At 37.9% G+C, this 25,563-nt stretch overlaps 1 protein-coding gene across 1 annotated transcript; it reads left to right on the top strand.

Annotated features, from left to right (window-relative positions):
- The first annotated feature begins 211 nt into the window (after positions 1 to 211).
- On the top strand, positions 212 to 15,956 carry Mblac2 (metallo-beta-lactamase domain containing 2). The gene is made up of 2 exons (XM_010637179.3): positions 212 to 726; positions 12,762 to 15,956. Exons 1-2 carry the CDS (start codon positions 273 to 275, stop codon positions 13,145 to 13,147), a joined length of 840 nt encoding a protein of 279 aa, XP_010635481.1. The 5' UTR covers positions 212 to 272; the 3' UTR covers positions 13,148 to 15,956.
- Positions 15,957 to 25,563: the final 9,607 nt, after the last annotated feature.

Raw genomic sequence — 25,563 nt, forward strand, 5'->3', positions numbered from 1 at the left:
CACACCGCCGCAGCGCCCCGGGTCTGGACCGCCTGTAGGAGGCACGCGCGCCCGGCCGCACCCCTGCCCAGCATGTCGGCGCTCGAGTGGTACGCCCACAAGTCCCTGGGCGATGGCATCTTCTGGATCCAGGAACGCTTCTACGAGTCGGGCAACCGCGCCAACATCTGGCTGGTGCGCGGGTCCGAGCAGGACCTGGTGATACCGCCGCAGCGCCCCGGGTCTGGACCGCCTGTAGGAGGCACGCGCGCCCGGCCGCACCCCTGCCCAGCATGTCGGCGCTCGAGTGGTACGCCCACAAGTCCCTGGGCGATGGCATCTTCTGGATCCAGGAACGCTTCTACGAGTCGGGCAACCGCGCCAACATCTGGCTGGTGCGCGGGTCCGAGCAGGACCTGGTGATCGACACAGGCCTGGGGCTGCGCAGCCTCCCCGAGTACCTGTACTCCTCCGGCCTGTTGCAGGACCGTGCTGCCAAGGAGGATGCGACGCGCCGGCCGCTGCTGGCGGTGGCTACCCACGTGCACTTCGACCACTCGGGAGGGCTCTACCAGTTCGACCAGGTGGCCGTGCACCACGCCGAGGCCGAAGCCCTGGCTCGGGGGGACAACTTTGAGACGGTGACCTGGCTCTCGGACAGCGAGGTGGTGCGGGCGCCCAGCCCCGGCTGGAGGGCCAGGCATTTCCGCGTGCAGGCGGTGCAGCCCACCCTGGTCCTGCAGGATGGTAAGGGACCCCAGGGCTCTCTCTGTCGCCCAGAGAGGGGATGGGGAGGGACCGTCCGGGAACTGTGTGCTGCAGAGCTGCGTGGCCGCGGTGGGATTCTTGTGGTGCATCGCAGACAGACCACTTCTGCCTTGCGCTGCCCTGAGCAAAAGCCCACTCGGGCCGAGCCGGGGCCGCCTTCGCAGCCTTCTCTGCCAAGAGACCAAGAGACAGCCCTGGCGCCGTGTGGCTGCTCTCCGGGTTGGTTGGAAAGCCGGCACCACCCCCTAGCCAGTTCCTGTGTGTGTTGCAGTAGTGACACTACAGATACTTGGGACTAGGAATTCCCCGTTTTTCCAACACCTGGCTGGCATTTGCAGGCGCTGTGGTAGCAAGTAGACTTTAAAGGAAGCACGCCGCGCGAAGAGCGCAGGTCTCGCTCTGTGCTTTTGAGAGCTGCGACTTAGCGCTCTGTCCCCATCGGGTGTGAGCTTTCCCACCTGTAGGCTCTGGAAGCCAAGCCGCGCAGGGATTCCAATCTGCATCCGTCCAGCACCTTCAGATGGGCTTTCTTTTCTTGATGTTGCTCCACAAGAGGAAAAGCTTGACGTAAACATAAAAACCCAATCTATCCTCCATTCTGATATTTGGTTAAAAGCAAAGCCTGAGAAAGATAAAGGAGGGTATTTCCTGTGGAGGTAAAGACTGGATGCGGTTCAGAGAAAAAAAAATATGGAAAACAAAATAGAGTAGGGCCCTAGTCTGCTTCTTTCCTGCACTATCTTAAGTATTGAGCTAATTAGCCTCAGCAGCAGTTTTTCATATATTAATTTCCTATTTTCTTTTTTGAATACTTTTTTCTTAGCACATTAGAAGTGAGACTATTGACCCCAAATAAATGTCTTGCCTGGAGTCCACCAAGCAAGATAGTGATAAAGCTAGGATTTGAACGAAGGCACAATAGATCAAAGCATACAGAATACACACAAATCCTAGTGCAGAAATATGCTACTTCTGAGTAGAATGTGCAAACCTTACCTTACTCATTTTAATTGCCAACTTAATTTATTAAAATATCTGTATAAGGTAAAAAAGTGCAGTAAAATTGTGCATATATATTGCAAAAATTCGTTTATAGGTGAGCTCTTGATTATGTACGATACTAAAAATATTATAATTTTATGCCTCACCCCCACTTAACAAATCTCTTCATGAAATTTTTAAACTTAAAAATTAAAACTTTTTAAAATAACTGTTTTACCTAGGAGTTTTACATTATCCGACCGTTTGGAATTTTAAAGTACACTTACATTGCTGTACTTTTGATTATCATATTTCTTGCTGAAATTGATAATTTTAATGGTAATATTTTCATGAAGTTGATGGGGATTCAAACTAAATTCTCAAAAAATGTTCAATTAATATTTAAATTGTTCTAACAAAAAAGCTGTTTTTTATTTATATACTTTTGATTCTGTGCCAGCAATGAGGGTAAGGGCAAAAGATTGGTAGGGATTATAGCTTCATACATGAACAGAAGCTATGGAGGCCTGAATATCATGCCTGAGGTCACAAAACCTGGGAAGAAACTGGCTTGAGGACCACGTTTCCTGAATCCCAGATGATGTTAAGGTTCTAGCATTTTTGGAGTGAGGAGTCTATGCAGGGCTGCATAGTGTTTTCAGCCTGTGAAGGTGTAAAAAGAAAGCTTCATATTTTCCAAACACTTTAAAGGTGATAGTACTGTGTTATCAGTGTTTTTCATTAGGACCTGGATATTTCACCGTCTGAAGTTGCATCCAATTTCCTAACTTCTATATTAATTTCCTGTGGCTTCTGAATGATGTGGCCTGCTAACTTGCTATTAGCATAATCCAGATGCTTGTCGATATAAATTATATTAAAAATTCATATACAGTCGCATACACACACACATGCACACAGCATCTCCAACAGCATAAAGCCTTCTTTGTTTTGTTAGGATACAAGGTGGCTAGAACCACTTATTACATTTTATCTAGTGATTGATGATCACTCATCACCGAGAAGCATAAATTACTGCACTTTCTGTAACGCAGGAGCTGATTTGTAAATAGGAACAAGGAGGACAAGGAGAAAATAGCCCTATCTTCCAGTGCATTCTCTTTGATGGAAAAATGCCTTGCCTTATTAATAGTGAAGTGGTATCTTTATATAAAAAGATAGCATAGACCTTAAATACAGTACATATGGATGGCCATGTGACATTTTTCCTATTTTTCACAATATTCAACTGTTCAAGTTATCACATTTTTGAACCCATTATATGTTTGAACAATTTGCCCAGAATCACTAAGATATTATCTTAGAGAAATTATTTCAGGTGGACTGAAGTCATTTGAGTGTTTAAAAATAAAAAATAGAGATTCCAGAAAAATACTTAGTGTGGCTCTTTCCCAAAGCCTCACTAATACTGTTGAGAGAACATGGTCCATTTAAGTATGTATCCACATTGGCTAAGTTGACCATTTTGGGTACTGGAAAGTACACGTGACTTGAGTTGGCAGTTTCATACCACACTACTAAATCAGGAGCCAAGATAGTTTATATCATAGAAGCTTTAAAAGGCTTGGGAATTAGCAGCAGCTGGTACCTCAGTGGGGTCAAAGGCAATATTAAAATAGGTAGAATTGATTATAAGCATTTTAAGCTGCTCAAATGCTAGGAAGCCTCTCTTTAAGTAAATGCCTCTCCGCTATCCAGCTAATTTTTTATTTTCTGGGGAGAGGAAAATACAGTGTTTTCTTGATTGAACGAGATTGGGACTCTTGAGCCTAGAGGTTCTGTATGGAAAGTAGGAGGAAGTAAAATAGAGAGTTTGTGTATATTCCCTACACATCCAGAAGTTTGAGAGCCTCCCTCCAGGGAAGGAAATTAAAAAGATCTTATCTGGGGAATCTGACCCCTGGAGGAAAGATTTTTAAGGTGCACCTGTAGAGGAATTCCTAAGTAATTCCTGGCCTGGTCTCTCTGTCAAACCTACTTCACTAGGCCTCATGCATGTATTTCAAGCAGCATCCTCATCTACACTTAAACAGGAAACCAAGGACTGTGAAAAATCTGAGAAAATACTCTAACACGTAATCAGATATTAAAACAAATCCCGTAAAGTAGTTGTGGCGAACCTATGGCACTCTAGCCACAGCAAGCTCTTTGCACCATTGAAAGCTTTAAAAGGTTCGCCATCCCTGGCATAAAGCAAACTGAGAATGATGGACTACAATCTGTATCATCAAGGACATGAGACAAGTGTATTGACCAGCTTTCCATTGCTGCAACACAATACCCAACACTTACAGGAGAGGAGATTTAATTTGGCTCACAGTTTCAGGGAATTCAGTCCATGGTAACCTGGTTCCAAGGCAGAAGCATCATGGTAGAAGGGTGTAGTATAGAAAGATGAGTAGTTCATGACAGCCAAAAGCAGAGCGGGGCAACACTGCCCCAATGAAAGAGGGACCACATACAGAACCCAAAGTTCTGCCTTTATAACCCACCCAAACACAGCAGTTGGTGTTCTACCAATCCCCAAGCCAATCTCCTAAGCCAGTCAAGTTGACATTTAAGCTTAACCATCACAACAAACTTTCATTCCAGTTTATCAAAAAGACAATAAAGGTGCTTCCAAAACAACAATAATATCCAAAGAACTCTTAGAGTTAAAAACATTAGAAATTACTTTGTAGAAGTTTGGAAGATAAAATGGAAATAGGAGAGAAAAAGATTAGGCAGAGGACCAGTTTGGAAAATTCAGTGTTGGAATGACAGGAACAGAGATAAAGCAAATAAAGGAGAAGAGATAGAAGTAGAAGTAATCCAAGAGTGTATTGCACAGTTAAAGGATATATGTTTCCAGATGGAAAGGGCCCATAGAAACCGATGTCGTAGAAAGTTCCCAGAAAAATGAATGAACATATATCCAAGCCAGTGCACGTCCCTGTAAAATTTGAGAACACTGAGATCAAAGAAGATTCTACAGATTTCTAAAAATTTAGCAAAAGGACCATGTATTCAGATGGGAATGGCTTTGGAGCTAGAAGGGATTTGGCCTTTGAATGACAATGATTCCCAACCTCAAACTCTAGAGTAATTCAAGTTATCAGAAAGTTATTTTCCAAATACTATTACTTAGGAAGCCACCGGGATACCCCCCTGCAAAATAAGAGAGATAACCAAGAATGAGGAAGACATCTAATGCAAAGGAAAGTCAAAAGAAAGCATCAGCATGATGACATGCAGTAATAGATGACATTCTGACAACAGTGGCACCCCAAGCACATAGAGCTCCAGATTAGAAGAATGGAATTGTAATCCTCTTGGTGGGAGTGAGAAATGATAGCTGTGTGTGTCACAGTGCTCTGTTGAGGGAGAGCAGAGAAGGCGAAACATCTTTCAGTAGAAATCAGGTAACATCAAAATTTGAAATCAAGAAATAATACATGCGTGAAATCAAAGGAGTATATTTAACTCCTTTTAACCAATTAACCCGGCATGGTGGCACATTCTTGTAACCCTAGCACTCTGGTAGACTAAGGCAGGAAGATTGCAAGTTTGAACCCTGCCAGGAAACTCAGTAACTCAGTGAGGCTTTGTCTCAAAAATAAAAATAAATTTTAAAGAGGCTGAGATGTGGCTGAGTGCAATAAAAGAGTATAATCATTATTTGGAGATTATTATGTCTGATACCATTAACTGTTGGAAGAAATATTCAGAATTGTTAAGAATTGTTACTTTTTGGAAGCAAAGTGGGTTATAGAGAATGGGGCCAAGATTTATTTTTAATATGTACACATTTCTTGTATTAAAAATTGAAATATGGAAAAGTAGAGGATTTCAAGATGTGGAAGGGCATTTGAGAAGCCAAAAGATATTCCGTATGACTGGGATCCGGACTAAGTGAGTGTATGTGCGTGTGTGTGCAGACACATGCATGTATGACTCTCTTCATTGGCAACTCTTGTTCGTACAAGGGAGGACATATAAAATACTGTGAGCATTATAAGCATATGGCAGGCACTTGGGAAGCCACAGGGAAATGGAGGAGCTAATGCTGCTCTGCCATCACGTGCTTATGGTTGGTAACTTGGGGAAGTTGCTTATCCATTGTTAAATATTTTGAATATCACGTCAATATGAATAAAGATCAGTAAGATTCTATCCCTACACTGGTAATTCTCTGTAACCTCTTTTTAAAATAAAACTTCCCACACACTTCTCCTTTATGTATACATCTGTTAAATAATTGGTCTTCAACAACTCTGTTAGTAAATTAGCAACAATTTATTTGCCTTAGCTACAAATCATATTAAATAATGGTGGTTTTTAATCCTCACAAGCATTTTAAATTTTTATTAATTGCCCCATACAAGAATTATGGCCCTATACCAATAGACTATGGAGAAAGTAGGGGGCATCTGATGACATCTTAATATCATTTCTGGGATTTAAAACAAGAGGAAATATCAAATACAGCTCTTTCTTTGCCCTGAAATAGGATACCCAGGAAAGATGAGAGAGTACAAGGATCAAAGTTGGGGTGCTGAAGGGATATGTTTTCAGTTGAGACCCCCAAAGAGAACAAGGCATGTGGAGCAGACATTGGGCAAAGCAACAGCGAAGCTCTCTATTGCATGGCACTTACACTCACCATTATCACATAAGGAGACATAACAGCTGTGTGTCCTTGGATGGCCAAGTTGTGCATGAGTGGTTTCCATGCTAATTCATTGTTACATAAGGAAGCCAATCTTGTCCCTATGCTAACCAATGGGGTCGTGTCCTCCAGGAGTCCGCCGACACCCCTGCTTTAACTGACATCATAACGCCTCCCACAGCAGTCTTCTTGCTCTGTTGTCCTGGGAGTAGCAGAATGGGATTCTTTCAGAGCCTTTGGCCCTGTGATTACATGTTGCTTGGACTCATGTAGAAATGTCACTAGATGTGACTGTGGTTCCTGTGCAAAAACAAGTATTTGGGGAGCTTGTTAAAAGTAGCAATTTCTAGGCTCTCACACCCAAAATTTTGGATTGTGTATGACTGGTGTGGAGGAAAAGAAGCCATATTGTTGACAAGGTCCTGAAGTAATTCTGATGCAGTGTGTCTACATACCATGACTTGCAAACTCTGTTATATTTTATGGAGTTACATTGCATAGACTTGTGTTGTCCAGTCTTGGCGGTGTGCTGTTTCCACTTCATCATTCATGTGATGTCAGCACAGCACAGACAGTGTTTTCAAACCAGTTTTCAAAGTAGGATCCAGCCTCAGCATTGCCTGGAACTTGTCAGAAATGCAGATTCTTGGACACTACCCTGGACCTACCAAGTCAGAAACTGGGAGTAGGACCAAACAGTCTGTGTTTTAACAAGTCCTGAGAGTAATCATGCACCCTGAAGTTTGAAAACATTTGGTACCGTTCATTGCTTAACAAATTTGCTAATAGAATTGTTGTAGTTTCTTGTTCAACATACAGATTCCAGAGATGATTGCCTCAGAGACTGTTTCAGAATCCGAAGTGAGGCTAGGAATGTTTGCTTAACAAGCCTCACAGATGATTCTTACTGTAAGTTAAACCCTAAAAATCTGGCTTTGATTTGCTTTTCAAACTATGGCATGTATGAAAAGATACCTAGAAAGCTCTTCCTGTGCTGCTGCTGCTGCTGCTACTCCTGGTCTTACTGATCCTGAGATCATACTTTGACCAACACCGCTGTAGAGACAAATTAGTCACAGAGGGAAAAGTGGTACAGTTAAAAGTACAGATGTACTTCAGAAGCAAATCATTAGAAGTCTAATCTCTAGAAAGACCCTTAGGAAAACGGATGAAGCCCCTGGATGTTTTTGTCCAAAGGAGCCTCTATATGAGAAGAAAATATCAGAGTGCAGCTTCAGTGTTAGTAGATTACTCTTGGAACTATGAGCAAAATAGCTTTATCAGCTGTCAAAAAGGCTCTTTATTGATAAGAATCAATGATTCAATATAGTAACTCTTAATGAAATTCCAACCAAACTGTTTCCCACTGTTTACTATAAAATTTTGGTCCCTGCCTTAGGTAATTTTTTTTTTTTGTATTAATGATGTTCAGTAACAAGGGATTCCTTTACTTCTTAATTGAGAGATGAAAGAATGTGAATTCCCTGGGCTTGCAAAGCAGAAGCCAGAAGTATCCAGCACATTTAGGAAATGAAGTATTATATATACCATAACTATTACAATTCATCATTTAATATTGTCTAACTCTGGCTTTTAATATGTCCACAGAAATGTGCATCTGTCACCACAACTAAATTTAGAATATTTCTGCTACTTCCAAAGGAAACCCCATACCACATCCCTGCTCCACAGTCAACCACTGCACCCTAGACACCACTGTTCTGGACATTCATATAAGTGGAACCATGCAGCGTATGGATTCCTGTGCTTGATTTCTTTCACTTAGCAAAGTGACTGCAAGGCTTATCCATATTGGAGGATGACATAGTATTTCATCTCTATTGCCAAACATTCCATTTTGTGACTATGCACCACGTTTTATATATTCATTAGTTGATGTGTATTTGGGTTGTTTCCACCAATTATTTCTTAACAGCTTTGTTGTTACATATTTTATACCATGAAATACGCCCATTTTAAGTGCACAGTTTGATGAATTTTAGGAAAGGTTTACATAAATGCAATCATAACCTCATTCAAGATTGAAAGGTTCCATCACTCCACTCCTTTGCCCACTATCCCCACTCCCACCCCTGGCCTCATGTTCGGTTTTGTGTCACTAGAGTTTTAATGACCTATTTTGTGTCACTCTAGCTTTGATTTTCTGAAAAGTTTCTGTAAATGGACTCGTGGTGTTTAGTCTTTTGTATCGTCCTTCTTCCCATTGACACGTTGTGCTTTGGAGATTCATCTGTGTCCTTGCATGTATTAATAATTCATTCCTTTCTGTTTTTGAGAAACTTGTCTCAGTCACTTTCTCATGTTGGAACAAAATACCCACCATCCACAGCTTAAAGGAGGAGAGGTTTATTTTAACTCACAGTTCAATTCAGCACTGGTAAAATCCAAAGAAAGAAGAGGATGGCAGCGGGGCGTGGTGGAGGAGAGGCGCTCATGGCATGGCAGAAGGGAAGCAGAGAGAATGAAGGGAGAAACTGGAGAGGAGCTGACTCTGCAGGTCACACCCCCACGGACTTACCTCTTCCACATTTAGCTAGAACGCTCTCGCGAGCCACTGAGTGACCTTTCAGAAGCCCCACCTCAGAGCCCCTGAGGCTTTGGGGGGACATCCAGATATAAACCATGACATATTCCACTTTATGGATAGAACATGTTTCTCTGGTAGGTGAAACTTAGATCTTTCCAATTGGGGGCTGTTATAAATGATGCTGCCATGAATGCTTACATACAAATCCTCTTGTACACACGTTTTCATTTTTCTTAGTCGTTACCTAGGAATTGAGTTCCTGAGTTATAACTGTGTTAGTTTTTAGAGACTATGTCCTTAATACTTGGATTTGTCAATCTTTGGATTATAGTAGTGTTTCATTTGGGATTTAATTTGTATTTCCCTAATGACTAATGATGCTATACAGTGTACAGATAGAACAAAGCATCTTTGGTTAATATTTTCTAAGTATTCTTTTTGATGCTATTCTGAATAGAGAGCTTTAAAATTTATCTTTTGATAGTTCTTTGTAGTCTGTAGAAAAACTATTTTTGTGTAATCTTGTGTCCGGTGACATTACTAAACTTATATTTTGTTTCTGTTCTCTAGCTTTTTCCTACATTACATAGGATTTTCTATACATAAGGTCATGTTTTCTGTGAGTCAAGGCAGAATTCATCTTTTTCAGCAGTATGATTTTGCTCACTTTTCTATTTCTTCATTTACTTTATTAGCTAGGATCTTCAGTGTAACATTGGATAGAATTAGTAAGATTTGACATTTTGTTTTGTTCCTGTCTTAGAAGGCAATCGCTTAGTTTTTATTGTTAAGAGAGCTGTTACCTGTAGGTTTTATTAGGTGCCCTTTGGCAAGTTCAGGGCCTTTCCTTCCGTTCCCAGTTTGTTGAATGTTTTTATAAATATGGGTAGGGTCTTGTCATTTTTATGTATCTTTGATATGGTTATGTAACCTCTTTTATCATGTAGTATATTACATTAAATTGTTATCAATAGTTAAGTCAAATTCACATTTCTAGGGTAAACCCCATTTGATCTCAGACATTAAAACAAATGAACTTATTTCTAAAATGAACCCTAATTGATCATTATTGTATTTATGAGTTGCTGAATTTGATTTGCCAACATTTTGTAGTTTTTAGACTACATTCATTAAGAATATTTGACTCTAGTTTTTTTAAAAAATATTGTCTTTGCATGGCTTTTATTAGGATAAAATTGAGTTTAAAAGGATTCTCTCATCTGTACTCTAAAGATTTTTTTTTTTTTTGGTACCAGGGATTGATCTCAGGTCCTTGTGCTTGCGAGGCAGGCAGCAGAACCACTGAGCTAAATCCCCGGCCCTCTAAAGATTTTTATACAGGATTGATCTTATTGGTGTCATAAATCATTGACAGATGGACCATTGAACCTATCTTTGAGCCTGGACTTCACTTAGTGGAAATTTTAAATTACTAATCACTTTGCTTGGCATGGGCCTATAGTTTTCTTTTCTTTTTTTTTTTTTATTGATTTTTGGTCTTTTAAAGAATGTATTCATTTAAACTAAATTGTTAAATTTGTTGTTTTAAGAGTTTTCGTAATAGTCCCTTATTCTTTTAATTTCTTTTTGATCATTTGTATCTCCCTCACATTTTGGTTTGACTAGCTAAAGGTGTATTACTTTTCTTGGCTTTCTCCAAAAAGCCAAGTCCTTGGTTTCATTGATTTACTCTAGTGAGATTTGTTTCCTGTTTAATTTATTTTTTTGCTGTGCTCTTTATTTCTTTCTTAACATTTTATTTTACATTTGATTTGTTCTTCTTTTTTCTATCTTCTAAAGATAACTTTGGTTAATGACTTTAGGCATTTAATACTTTATAAAATGAGCATTTAAAGCAGTTTTCTTCTAACTACTTTTATAGCTGTATTCCATAAATTTTTATATATTCTGATTTATTTTCATTTAATTCAACCCAGGATATTTTCTAATTTCACTTTTGATTTCATAAGCTGGAATTAAGATATTCACTTACTATATATTTAGTATTTTCTACTTTTATTTTTATTATCTCTACTTTTAAAATGCATTAGAAATTGTTTTATTTCTAATTGTGCAATTTCTAATCATATTTTAATTATGCTCTGACCAGAGAATATATTTTGCATGATTTTATTTCTTTCAACTTTATTGGAATCTGCTTTATATCCTAGTTTTATGGTCTGATAAGTGGAAAGAATGAACTTCACTATTTTGGAGTTAAGCATTTTATAAGTTTATTAAGTAGGGCAAGTTGGTTAATGAGAGTTGTTGGAGTCTTACATATCCTTACTAATTTTCTATTTACTTATTTTATGAATTACTCAGAAATTTTGAACTCCCCAAGTATAGTTAAGTATTTTTATATCAGTTATGTCAGTTTTTCCTTCACACACTTGTTCTGTTTTAGGCAAATATACTTTTATAATTTTTAAATGACCTGAACTAACATATCTTCATACAGATTTGCCTTTTCTATTCCTTATGTAAATCCTATTTTGTCTTATAGTAATACAGTCATTGTAGTTCCCTTATTCATACTTGTGTGGCATAAATTCTTCAGCCTCTTTTTGTGTTTGGCCTTGTAATTTCTCTTGTTAACTCCATGTATCTTTCTTTTTAATCCAGTCTGCTATTAGTGTGAATCTCATTCATATTTAATATAGTTATCGATGTGGTTGGATTTTGACCTGTTTTATTTGTTCTATCTCATTTCTTTGTTTTTATCCCTCTGTTACTTCTTTATTGTTTTCATTTGATGCTTAACAAACCCTGATTATTATATTATTTATTTAATTCCTCGACAGATTTTCTTTGCCTTTGTGCCTCCGTTCCTCCCTCTTTCCTTTCCTCTCTCCTTCCTTTCCTACCCTTCCTTTCTTCCTTCATTCCTTTTTACTTTCTCTTCATTTTCATTGCTGGGTTATTGAATCCAGGGCCTTATGCATGCTAGATAAGTGCTTTATCACTGAGCAACGTCCCCAGCCCTATCTGTAAACTTTTAAACTGTATATTTCTTTGATTTTCTTTCAATGATGTATTTGCACTGGAGTTTATAATATGTATATTTTAATGCATCATTATTTACTTCAGGTTAGGCTTGTTTAATTCTAGTGAAACACAGCAGTTCTTTTATACATGTTACTCCATTTCCTCCCCACTGTCAGTAACCTTTATGAGCCTGAGATTTTACCCTACTTGAAAGTTAGCAAAGCACCCTACCACAATTCAGTGGATTCTGATGGAGGGCTGATGGTTCCTGCTCAGAAACAAAGAATAATGTATTGCAGCAATAGCATCAGCCAGACCATCATGCCCTGTACTGGTTCCTGGAGCCCTAATTCCCACAATGTGACACAGCAAGGGCAAAATCTAATATAGTTCACTAGAGCATGATTCATGGTTTTGTCAACAGGATAGTGGGAAAATGGATGTTCTCAAAAGTAAGTTTGTGAAATTGTGCAACTATATTTACCTTATATACATGTACAATATCCATTATTATATTAAAAGCTCTTGGAGATCTTACAGAAAAGTAAGCTATTTAATTTTCTTTGAAGTAAGAGTTACCAAAATTATTTCAATCATAAAATGCAGAAGTGTTCTACATTACTCACTTTGACAAGCACTGGTCTAGTAAATAAGAGAATAAAATATAAGCCGCTTCTTTTTAAGTAAATTAAGAAATTTACTGTTTTTGTAATAAAATGAGTGTTGCCCTTCCTGATGTCTTTGAGCTGTTTAGCATACTTCTGTTGTGTAAGTGATTGGAATCAAGTACGCACCATATTCATCTGTGGACTCTGTTTCTGTCCATAGGCGATGTGCTCAACCTCGGTGACAGACAGCTCACAGTCATGCACATGCCGGGTCACTCCAGGGGCAGCATTTGCTTACACGACAAAGATCGGAAGATTCTCTTCAGTGGGGATGTGGTCTATGACGGCTCCCTGATTGACTGGCTCCCATATAGCAGGATAAGCGACTATGTGGGCACTTGCGAACGTCTGATAGAGTTAGTGGACAGAGGCCTGGTGGAGAAGGTGCTTCCTGGGCACTTTAACACCTTTGGTGCAGAAAGGCTTTTTCGATTGGCTTCTAACTATATTTCAAAAGCTGGCATATGTCACAAAGTATCTACTTTTGCCGTGCGATCCCTTGCAAGTTTAGCCTTACGTGTCACAAATTCGAGGACCTCACCCTAGTATCTACACTGTACTCTACTTTAACTAACTGTATAAGTTAACCCAATTCATTGTGTGCTGTTCAAAATGGTTAACACAAGCATCTCAAGAAGTGCTTTTATACCACTATTGTGTGTTACAGAAAAAAAGATTGAGAATGATAAGCCAAAAAAGGGAAAAGTCAGTTTTTTCCTTTAAATAAGAAACCACTTAAATAAGCTTATAATTTGCCAACATTGTCATTTTGTAATATTTGCTCTAAAAATGCCATAAGAGTAGGTAGAAAAGCAAGAAGGCATTTTATAGCAAGTAAAATAATTTTTCTTGCCCACTTTTCTTATTTCCTAGGTCACTGAGGAAAAAAGGCATATGGAGTTTTATGCTTATACTCTAATCTTGGTTTTTTACTTTATTATTTAAAGATAATAAAGTTCCTTGGGTTGCAGATGTACATTGGAACTCAATACTAACAAACTAACATTTAGAATGACAAGTAAAACATCCCATGGTATGGTCCTCAATCTTTAATGCTTCCTTTAATTTATTATTTATGTAATTATAGCATACATTATATGCTGTGTAATTTAACTCATGAAAAATATAATAAATTTGTTTTATTGTAAAGCTTTAAATATAAATTGCAGAATGCTTCAGTAAAAAGCTACTATATATTGTCTGTTATGTAATATTTTCAATGCTAAAAGTAAAATTCAAATATATGTAATCTAGCTGCATATTGTCAGATTTCTCAAAAGGACACTGTCAGGCAAATTTGAAAATATACACATTGAGGATAATTTTTTATTATATCCTATTTTAATATTAACAGCTTATTATAAACAAAATTCTCTTGTTAATAGCAACTTCAGTATTGTGTCATGTTTTACAGAACTATAGAAATCTATGACATCTTGATATAAACCATTCTTTTACTTAATATTTTTATGTATCACAAAAGGATTTTCAAATTAATTGCAAAGTGTGCATTAAATATTGACTTAGAGCGAATTGCCTTTCTTATCCTGATTCACAACACCTCTTCCTGTTCAGTATTCTTTGTTTCAAATGAAAACAAATCTACATTCATAAAATCATAGGAAAAGTTAAATTACTATTTAGTAAAATGTTTTGGATTGGTGCTCTTAATAATAATTTATTTAAAATTCTTTTTGGAATATTTCATAAAAGTTTTTAAACTGTTTTCCACTACTTTTCTAATTGTTGACATGTCTAAAACCAAATAGTATAGCTTTGGAAATTAGATCTTTCAGTATTAGGAAGGTCCAACAATTTTGATTTCTGTCAAATTATGTAACCTTTTCTACCCTACAGACACCTAGATTCTTTAGGTTTTTAAAATTCATTTAGTGCACGCACACATACCCCACATACGTACATGCATGGCACTGCGATAAACACTGTGGAAGCTTCAAAAGTCAGAGACATTGTGGCTGGAAGTTGAAGGCACACACAACATGAGTGGTTATATATGCAAGTAGAATTTAAAAATACATGAGTAAGGTGCACAAAGGGATGGGTGTGAAGCTTGGTTAGAGAAGATATTCTGGAGGAGTTTTTGGTTCTGAAACGGAACAATGATTTCTTCAGTGTCAGGGCAGGAAAGACTCAAGAATAGGGAATTAGGAATTACGGTATAGAGTAGTTCATTCCTTGTGACCATATAAATTTAAATTTTAGGAATCCCTGTTACAAGCACCATGTATTCAGCATGAAAAAGATTGGTTTGTGATTGTTTATACATGTCATCCCTAATGACAGCTAATGCTGAACTGCCATGTGACACCTAAGGAACCTTTACTTAGAATCAGAAAGGAGGCTCTGATCGGTTCAGGTACAGAATCCCATGGGAGTTCTCTAGGATGGTCACTCAAGGCAGTTGGTCAGTTTCAACTGATAGTGCAACATCCAGAATATAGATTTGGTTCAGGGCAACTGCAATCACTTAATGAGCCTTAAATATAGCCATTATTTTTATATTAGTAGCACAAAAGAAAACCAAAAGTCCTTAACCACTGGCCATTTTATCATATTTTAGGAATTTATTTTAAATCAGGGTATTGTAGGCATTAAGTTTTATTAGGAAATATTGACTCCTGCTGAGGGATTTCCATGTTTATTAAAAGTGCAACTTTTTTCAGAACACATTGGCATTATTTTTTCCTCATTTTTTCAATTTTTCAAATTATAATACAACATAAGACTTGATATTTTGCTGTTGCTACGATGTGGATAAAATAAAAATAAGTTGGAGGAAGGATATCATTGAGTACCCATATTGTACATTTTGAATATGCATTCTTTAACGTAATCCTTATCCCAGCACCAAGAGGTGATAAAGCAGCCTCATACAACAGGACTGGGGGCAAAACTGGTAACTGAATACAAGTCCGTTTGCTCCCAGACTGTTTTTTCTCTTATACCTGCACAACACTTAAAATTGGCAAAGTGTATTTTTACTTTCCAAGATGCCACATGTGCCAAGAATAAATCAAATGATGCTAAAGCTCACACATTTAAAAATAACTTTTAAATATATATTTTCACCCTGACAGTGACCCTTGTTAAAATTTATGATTTTTGGAAATATTAGTATGTAAGTATAATTCAAAGTTGTCAAAATGTAAGGCATTTAGGAATAACATCATTAGTAATTAATCTTTGGACATTCATTTTCCTTATGTGATGTCTCCTTTTAACTGAGAAGTTTAAAACAAAACCTTGTGTATTATCCTAATGTATTTAAATCAATGATTATGTGTATTTGTTCTTATATGGATAGTAATATGAATGTGACATGCACAAATTGTCCTCTTATAATTTCAAATAAGTGTGAGTACTTGTGTGATAAATATTAAAGTTGACATTTATTTCAATCTGATTCATACTTTTTATAATAGCAGGTTTCCATTTATTTCTTAGAAGGATATTTTGTTATGAGATGAAGTTTTGAGTGTTCATAATAGTAAATGTCAAATCTATGGGAAAGAATACAAAACTCAAAAACTAATAAGCCACCAGTACTTAATAAATAAGGCATTTCAAGTCAGTTGATAAAAGATGGACTATTCAATAAATATTACACTTTTTGATGTGGGGAAAAAAGGGGTTATGCCATTATAAAAATAAATTCCAAATGGATTAAACACCTAAATGTGAAGACAGAATTGCATGTGAATTGAAAGAAAAATCATGGGTCCTTTAGGACAGGAAAGATTTGATTTGTACAGAAACAAAAAGCACAATTACAATGAAGTTATTAATGCCTTAGAATTTAGATGACAGAGAAAAGAAACTAGGAGAAAATACAACTTACTTAACAAAAGAAAAAGCAAATATGAAGAATGCTTTCAAATCGTTAAGAAAATCAACTGCTATAAGGGAAGAAACATCTTTCCTACCCCCTCTTAGGTTCTGTGGCTGGGCCTGAGAATTGCACTGACAAAGGACAAATTAACAAGAGAAAAGCATAGAAGTTTTACCTTATGTTAATATTTTTACATGTACACAGAAAGCTTCATTTGAAATGACCCACAGAAGGAAGAGGCCTGAGTTTCTATACCATTTTAACAAACAATGATAAATTGTGAGGGTGTGACAAGACAATGGGACAGGGAATTTCAGCTAGGGTAGTAAATTGTGAGAAAGTGAATAGGAAATGTATGGAAAACAGTAGATGTGGTAATGTATTCGGTTTTCTAGAGGAACAAAGTCAATTAGATTTATTAGATTGCCTCACACAGCGATTGGAAGTCCCACAGTGGCTGGCTGAAGGCTGGAGAAACAAGGAAACCAGTAGCTGCTAAACTCAAGAAGCTGGGAACCTCAGAACAACAGGGAGCAGTGATGCAGCCCAGTCTTAGGCTGAAGGTTGAGAAGTCCCCTGGAGAAAGGCTTGTGGGAGTCTACATTCAAAGGCTGAAGAATCTGGAGTCTCATGTCCATGCAAAAAATGCACAGGACGAAGAATCAGCTTGCGTGCAAGCTTCTCTCTTCTGCTTTTTGTTCCAGGCTGAAACCCAGCCTATTGGACAGTGCTGCCTACATTCAGGCAGGCCTTCTACCTCAATGTGCTGACCACCCTATGCCAGTTGTATCTGGACACAACCGCACAGACACTCGGAAGTGTGCTTCACCCATTTTCTAGGCAGCTCCTAATCCACTCGAGTGAGATTGATCACCACTGCAGCTTTGTTCTACAGATGCAACTTGGTGTCGAGTCCCCATTTCGGTGATGAGAGTGTCTTTACCTGGCATGAAGAAGGCATCTCTCTTCTGAGAAATTTTATGCTCTGCTTTTAGGAATGAAAGCAAGAGGTCAAAGAGACCTTATGCACAGCCTTTGCTCATTTGTCTTTAACTCAATCAGTATGCGGAAGTAGCATATTCTGATCCTCACTACTTGTTAAAATGGCTAAATTATATGAACAGGTTATTTTATTCACCCAAGAGGAAACGCAAAAGAGTAGTAAACAAAATAATACTGAACATCACTATTGATTAGGAAATGGCAAATTAAGAGTGAACTGGTTTAACTAGACCGAGAAATTTTGGGAACACGGAGTGTTGTTAAATGGATGTTTCATGAGTGTGTCAGGAGTACAAACTGATCCAGTGGGACATTTTTTGGGTGTGACTTGGAATATTCAGCCTTGGGGTTAAGAATGGCAGTTTGAACTCTCAAGATGATAGAAAAAAGGCATTTTTAAAATGGCACAAAGGAAAAATAAGAATGGTAAAGGAGACAACAGCAACAGCAGCTTTGAACAGGAAAGCTCATGGGAAAATTGAAAACTGATTTGGTAAACTCAAGAAATCTGGAAACCAAGCCAAGCGTGAGAAAAGCTGGGTAATGATCTTACAGTGACAATCTCCCTAAAAGACTTAGAAATTTTTAGTACCTTCTAGGAGTGATAGTGTCTTTTTGAGTCAAATTCTGTTTGCAGTTTAGGCCATAAAGCCCTCCCTAATTCTATACTATTAAGCAATCTCCTTTCTTGTATGTGATAGAGAGAACTGTAAATAGTCCGAAACCTACAAAATGTTAAAAAATATAGAATAACCGCTGCCCTTTGCTTCTGTAATTTGCTTTGCTTTGCTTGTTTAACAAAACACCCAAGGTTTCACCATTGAAGCTTAAAGGCACGTAGCCCCAGTTTAAAATTAGCAGATGCCAGAGGTGCTAAGCTGCATCCCAAGATGAGACTAAATGTTCAAACTGAGCTAACCGTCCCAGAGCCATAAAACTTCCTGTAAACCATAAGACTATAAAGGTGATAAGATGAAAGGAATGTCATCAGTCCCGCTTTCCTAACCCTGACACCCACTCTCTTGGGCTGTAATAGCTAAAAGGTAAACATCCTGAAAGAAAATGCTACACTTGGATTAACACTGTACTGTCTTGTGACCATGATTTGTGATGGGAACTGGGAAGTAGAATGTCTTATCACTTAAAATGAGGTCATGATTGCAGAACTCTTAAAAGACAGATTGTCACCCAGTGCAGGGTCAGTCATTTGGCACAGCTCTTGGTGCAGGCCGATCCTTTCCTAGAAAAGTAGTTTTTTTTTTTTAAACCCACTCCTGCGTCTCTGTATGTGTCATTTACCAGTTCCTTCCACAACATCCGTACCTTGGGGAATTTGAATTAGATTTGCCTGAAAATTTTCAAAGCCCTGGAAGGGCTCTGAAATATGTGTTCACATGGTCATTTAAAAAAAATTGTAACAGTTATTTTTGTATTCTCTCAAGGTCCCTAAATCACATAAATTTGAAGCCTTACTAAACTGGGGGTCTGCCCCTGTCTGTAGGATTATCATGTGGAAGTGTCACCAAGCTGGTTCAGAGAATCCTGAAGGTGAGATAAGGAACTTAACCTTTCCTTCTGTGGCAAGTGTGCTGACTTTTGGCACAGAAAAAGTGTTTTGGGCACATCAGTAAGAGGTTTGGGACACGTTTATTTGATGTAGGGTACACTCAAGAGCGGATTGTGGGCTCTCCAGGCAATGATGTTTTTTCTTTTCATACCAGGGATTAAACTCGGGTCCTTGTGCTTGTAAGGCAGGTGGTAGAATCACTGAGCTAAATCCCCTGCCCTGATCCAAGAAATGAGACACATTTCAGTCTGGAACTGGTGTTTATTCCTCTTGTGAAGGGGTGGAAAAGTCCAAGAAAAGGTGATCCACCCTTCCCACCAAAGGGTATTAAAACCCATCCTTTAGGTTTTTTTTCTTTCATTCTTTTAATAGGCAATTTGAATGTTCTCTGGTTTCCCTCAACCTCCTCTTTTTTCTTGGGATCAGGCCCCTGTTTTTTATATTTTTAATTAAACCAACTTATGGACTTTCAATATTTTTGAGAAATATGGGGGGAGACGGGTCTGGTACGGAAGGTGTCTAAATTTAACAGTATGTATCATCTTGGGTAACTTTGCTGATTCCTAAAAGGCGTGGTCTTAAAAGTCTGATTTTTTGGTGTCTTTTAAAAAAATCTATCTTTCATTTCTTTTACCTCAGGAGGATAAAGCAAAGTATCCTATGTTGACTTTGTATTACTGTAACAAATGCTCGAGGTAATTAGCTTATAAACAGGGAAGGGGTGTTTTGGCCTAGAGTTTGGGAGGTGTAAGTGCTGCTAGGTCCTTTCACCTCGTGGTTGGGAAGTGAAAAGGAGAGGAGGGACTGGCCTCCCACGACAGAGGACAGCAAGGGGAGCACAGAGCGGCTCAGACACGGGGGTCTGTTACTGTGGACAAATGACTTCCTAAGGGCTGTCAGACTGGAGGACACTCAGCTTCTCCTGGGTTCAATTTCTATATGCTTTGTGGGAAGTTCCTAGACTTGTCCATGTGTTTACCTCTCCTTCTAAGTGTTAACTTCAGTAAACCACTGATCCACATGACTAAAATATGGTTCTGATGGCTTTTTCTGTATTTGTTAGAAGTCTCACAGCATTTTCTTCAGTGATATAAGGGAACACTTCCTTGTTTATAGCCATAACTTCTGTTATCTTAAAAAATGCTCACTTGCCACAGCTGCATTATTTGAATCTAACACTTAGCTATGGAATTTTATGTAAATATAGATGTTCAGGATCTATACCAGACATAGTCTTTTCACTGAATATATTCCTAATGTACTAGGTATAACGTCTGAAATCTAGATGTCGCCCCAAAACTTCATGTACTTGTAGGTGGGGCTTTTTGGAGCTGGCTGGATCTAGGTTATGATCCTGAGATTAAAGGTGTGTGGTGTAAAATTAGGCTACTATCTGGAGTTAGCATAGTCCTGGGTATGGGTGAGTGGATTTACGGAAGATGCCCCACCCTGAGTATGGGTAGCACCTCTCGAAAAAGCTTGTAGCCTGGATGGGATAGAAGAGAAACACAGGCTTGTTGCCTGCCTGCTGCTGCTGCTTGCTTCTTCCTGCCTGCCACATCATGGACTGTTTCCCCTCCGTGATGCCACCTGGCCTTGGAATCATTGGATTATGGAGTAAAACCTCTACAAATTGTGAGCTGAAATAAACCTTTCCTCCTTTAATTTTGGGTGCCAGGTATTTTGTCGCACTAACAAAAAAAGCAATTAAGACACTAAGTACAGTGTATTATTTCTCCAAATTACTATATCTTTCAAGATTTTTTCCTGTTATAAAAGTATGTTTATTTTTGTGGATCAGATGTAACATTCACTACCTTTTATGAAAATAACATTAATCATTATCCTTAAATACATTTTTACCTTTTTAACCAATGCATATTAGACACAAACAATAATAAATTTTGTTTGGGAATGTTCATACGTGCATATAATACATTTTGATCATTTCCTCCCTACCCCCAATACTCCCCTTCCCTTTTCCAACCCTCTCCCTTGACCCCCTGCCTCTTCATACATATTCTGGATAAGTAGCCCTTTGCCAGAAATTCTTTCTCATTCTGTAGGCTGGATTTTTACCTTTTTTTTCTTTATTGTGCAGAAGTTTTTAAAGATGTGATACACAGCTCCTTGTTAATTCTTGCTATTATTTCCTGTGGTAATGGAGTCCTATTTGGGAAGTCTTTGTTGCCTAAGGCTTCAGTGAATTTCCCTATGTCTTCTTCTAGCAGTTTCAAATTTTCAGATTTTATACCTTTTATCTTTTGAATTGATTTTGGCAGAGAGAGAGAGAGAGAGAGGGATCCAGTTTTAATCTTCTACATATGGATATCCAGTTTTCTCAGCACCATTTGTTAAAGAGGCTATTTTGTCCTCAGCATGTTTTTGATTTGCCTTTTTTAATGGCTTTGTTATTTTGCTTTGTATGCTACAGAAACAGCCAGATTTCGTTGTCAGTTTCACTAATTTTAGTAGAAGCTCTCATTAGAACTTTTACATTTGAAAAAATTTCAGTAGAAAACTAACCGCTCTATCATCTAGGGACACTTTTGTTTTACTGTGATAACTGTTTAAAGGCTTTACAGTCAGCCACAGACCATAGCTCATGTCTTTAACAATGAGGGATCACCTCAAAACCCAGGGAAAAAATAGTATGGAAGCTACCTCTGATCATTGCCACCTCAGAGAGCAGATCTTGGGTATGAGCTTCTGACGACATTTTTTAAACAACTTATGGAGTACCAAGTATTTGGAGTCAGGATCCCAAAGCCTTTGGATGAGAAGCAGGTGGCTTCATAGGGCTGCTCCCAAGATCCAGTAGAGCAGAATTTCTTACAGTACTGAAATGCTGGAAAGGAACATTTTATTGTGACTGTTTGCTTCAAATCTTGATAGTGCCTTAATGTTCTATTTTTCTAGATATTTAACAAAGTTTTTCTCATTCTGTCTTAAACTAGCTATAGCCCACAGAAATTTAATATGTTCTTCTTGATTGAAAACAAAAATAAAACATTTGAAAATGATTCTTGATTCTCATCGGCTACTCTTGACCCCAAGGTTCAGAAACTCCTATTTGAGTTACTCTACTTGTTATTGTACTTTAGTTATTTGCACAGTTTCAGTAGGAATCTTTCTTCCTTTTAGCCATAATATAACTGGAAAATTCACTAATACAAGCAAAGTTTTGCCTATGTCATATTTGAGTGTGGTGCTTTTATTTGGCCAGTGATTTTTAGGAAACTATTGTTGGCTTCGCTCATGGACTCAATATCTATAAAGTCCTTTTATAAAAGCCTGACTGTGCCCATCAGTACAGTGTGAGACACACGAGAGTGTAAGGTGTGTCACTTTTGGAAACTTCAAGAAAGAGGCTTTTCTCCAAACTCTTTAGTACTATGTATGAAACTCATTGTGAAGAGTTTCTTGGATCTGGCTTCCGAAGCTTACAACAGGAAATAGATCCAATCTGAAATTCCTGATGGAACTTTAGAGGGAGAAGTGAATTTTGTAATTAACCATTAACCTCTACTCTTGCCATAAAAGTTTTGATTTTCAGGATTAAACCTCTGTCTCTCGAGACCCAGAGACAGACACTGACCAAGATGAATCTATAGATTAGTTTCTGATTTTGATTTTGATTCCTTTGGAGCTTGAGTAACTAGGAAAAACATGCTACATGTTCTAACTGCAGTATTTGCAGTGATACTAGAAAATGTGGGACACTTATGAATTTGGCATTCTTATATTGCCTACCCTCCTAGTGAATATCATAAGAGTTTAGCTCTGGAGGATCATGGATTTAGGCCTTGATTAGAATAAGTCACAGTTCTGAGTTAAAGACATCATATTATAGAGATACAAGTCTACCCATGTTTGTAGAAGCACAATTTGTAGTAGCTAAACCTTGGAAGCAGCCTACATGTCCATTCCATCAACAGATGAGTGGTTAAAGAAAATGTGGTGTTTATACACAATGGAGTACTACTCTGTCATAAAGGAGGATAAGCTTGAATAATTTGCAGGAAATGCATCCATTTGTAGGAAAATGGATACACCTTGAGACCATAATGCTAAGTGAAGTAGATCAGACACACAAGCTTAAATATCACAGTTTCTTTTATATGAGAAACTCAAAGTATAAATAAAGAGCAAAATAAAAGACAGATAATAGCAAGTGGGGAGATAGATGTTGCTAAAATGGGAAGGGGATCGAGAGGTTGAGGGACGGAGGAGAACAGAGAGGAAAAGGGGATGGAAAAAGAATGTAAATGTGTTATGTGCACGTAGCAACTCCACACAAGGAATGTGATCGTTACGTACTGTGAATATGTACCAGTGAAAAATAAAAACCCGAAAAAAAAAAAAAATCACCGTGCCTAAAAATGAGACTCTACCAATCCGTTCTTGGAGAAGCCTGGCTCCACTCACCGTTTCCAGCACCTACTTCGATTGCGTGACTGATACGATGTCCACTAATGACGCAGATTCCGTTCTCAAAGATTAAACTGTGTTCCACTACTTAGGGAAACGGGACGTCTGCAGAGCAATTTAGAGCAATTTGCATCACAACAGCGAAGGCAGGCTTTGAAGATGAAGGGTAGGATCATAAAGCAGTCCAGAGAACTGCTAAGCAGAATGTTTTATTTCCCAAGGTGTCTGTGGAGCTGAGCTTTTATTACGTCAATTAGTGGCCTTCCCAGCACTGCGTGGAGGTCCATTCACTAATATTAAATAAAACTCCGTTGCTCTTCACTCGGCCTGTGCTGCGCTGTGGGACGCTTCCTTGAGACTGCGCGAAACTGTTCCTCGCTTATTGATTTCTGCAGATGGACCCCGATCCTTCTCAAGGAATCCCGGGACCCCCAGAGGGAATCACAAGGATTCCATGAACCCTACACTTTATACCAGACCTGCCCTCCAATTAAAAATAAACCAAAAGCATTTGAGAGGTAGAAATATAAACAAAAAGGCCTTTTAAAGTATGAATGCCTATTACACACATAAACCAATGAAAATAATATCTTTGTGGGTCTGAAACTTGAAAAGTCTGGCTAAGGATTGTTTTTCCTTTCCTTTCCTTTCCCAACACCATTTATTTGAGTCTACTCCTTCCCTGTTTTGGCTAGGTGATCATATAGACACTCCCAACCTCAGGGCTCTGTATTCTGTTTTATTGACTGGTGTGTCTGTTTTAATGCCAGTATGATACTATTTTGCTTATCAAAGCTTTAAAATATACATTGCAATCAAGGAGCATTCTTTTTCTGGCTTTAGATTGCTTTAGCTACTAGTGGTCTTTTGTGGTTCCCTACAAGTTTTAAGACTATGTCTTCCATTTCTTTAAAAAAATTCCACTCGTGTTTTTGTTGGTCACTTTAGGTACTATGAACATATTTACAATATTGATTCTACCAGTTCATGAACAGTGGATATGCTCTCATTGATTTATTTTCTTCAATCTCTTTCATCATATGTAGATGTTCGTAAATTTCATTTTCTTTTTTTTTTGCTTAGGACTTTCGGTCCTTTCTCTTGATTTTGTTTTGGAAGAATTTGAGTTTTAATGTTTTTTAACTGGTGGGTGAAAATCACCAGTGAAGAACACCTTTGGTCTTACAGCACAACTCTTTCGATTTCCTCAGTTCTCTTACAAGTACCCAGAATCAAACACTCAGTCTTTTATTAAAAATGCTGTCATCTTTATGGTGTCTCTCAAGCTTATCATTTACTTTGTATCACACTACCTTCCCTATATTTCAGAGTTCAGTACTATCCCATACAAGGAACACTGTAGAAGCTTTTGTTTCTCTCTCTCTCTCTCTCCCTCTCTCTCTCTCTCTCTCTCTCCACCCCCGTCTCTCCCCTCTCTAATCCTGAACGCTATTAGTAATTTCCTTGAAACACTAGTTTTAATAGATGCTCTGAAACTCAATAGCCTTTAATATTTAAGTATTTATTTACTGATGGTAAAAACTAATGAAACTTGCTACTAGAGGTAGAGAAATCGAAGAGTTTATTCTTATGGCTATTCATAGCAAAATAATACTAATAAAATCTAATTATATGCTACATAATTGTTCCTATAGCTGTTAAAATTAGATATAAAGCTACTTGCCAGTAAAAGCCTGAAAAATCTTTTTTAAGCTATGTTTATGCTTATGTATGCATCTTGAACAATTAATTTGAATCTTTATTTAATACATACAAGATACATAGCACTGAACTAAATATTGTGGCGATAAACAGATGAATACAAAGCAAACTAACTCGGAATGTATTCTTTAATAGGAAAGAAAACAAGATTCTGACAAGCTAATGTAGAAAATAAAACAGCAGAGAAAGGAGAAAAAGAAGTAATTGAATCAATGGTCAAGGAGAAATATATTGTGTATTGAAATGGATAGTTTCTGTTGAGGTAATTAGCTTATTTAAGGTTTTAAAAACGACTATGCTAGTAAATTGATGATAAAATGGAATAATTTTTAAATATCACTTTTTATGGTAAAACTGCAATATTTACAACCTTTAATGAAAGTCTAAGAG

The sequence above is a fragment of the Fukomys damarensis genome, unplaced genomic scaffold (genome assembly GCF_012274545.1).
Source record: "Fukomys damarensis isolate Sample0158 unplaced genomic scaffold, DMR_v1.0_HiC HiC_scaffold_3, whole genome shotgun sequence".
In the NCBI taxonomy this organism is placed as follows: Eukaryota; Metazoa; Chordata; class Mammalia; order Rodentia; family Bathyergidae; genus Fukomys; species Fukomys damarensis.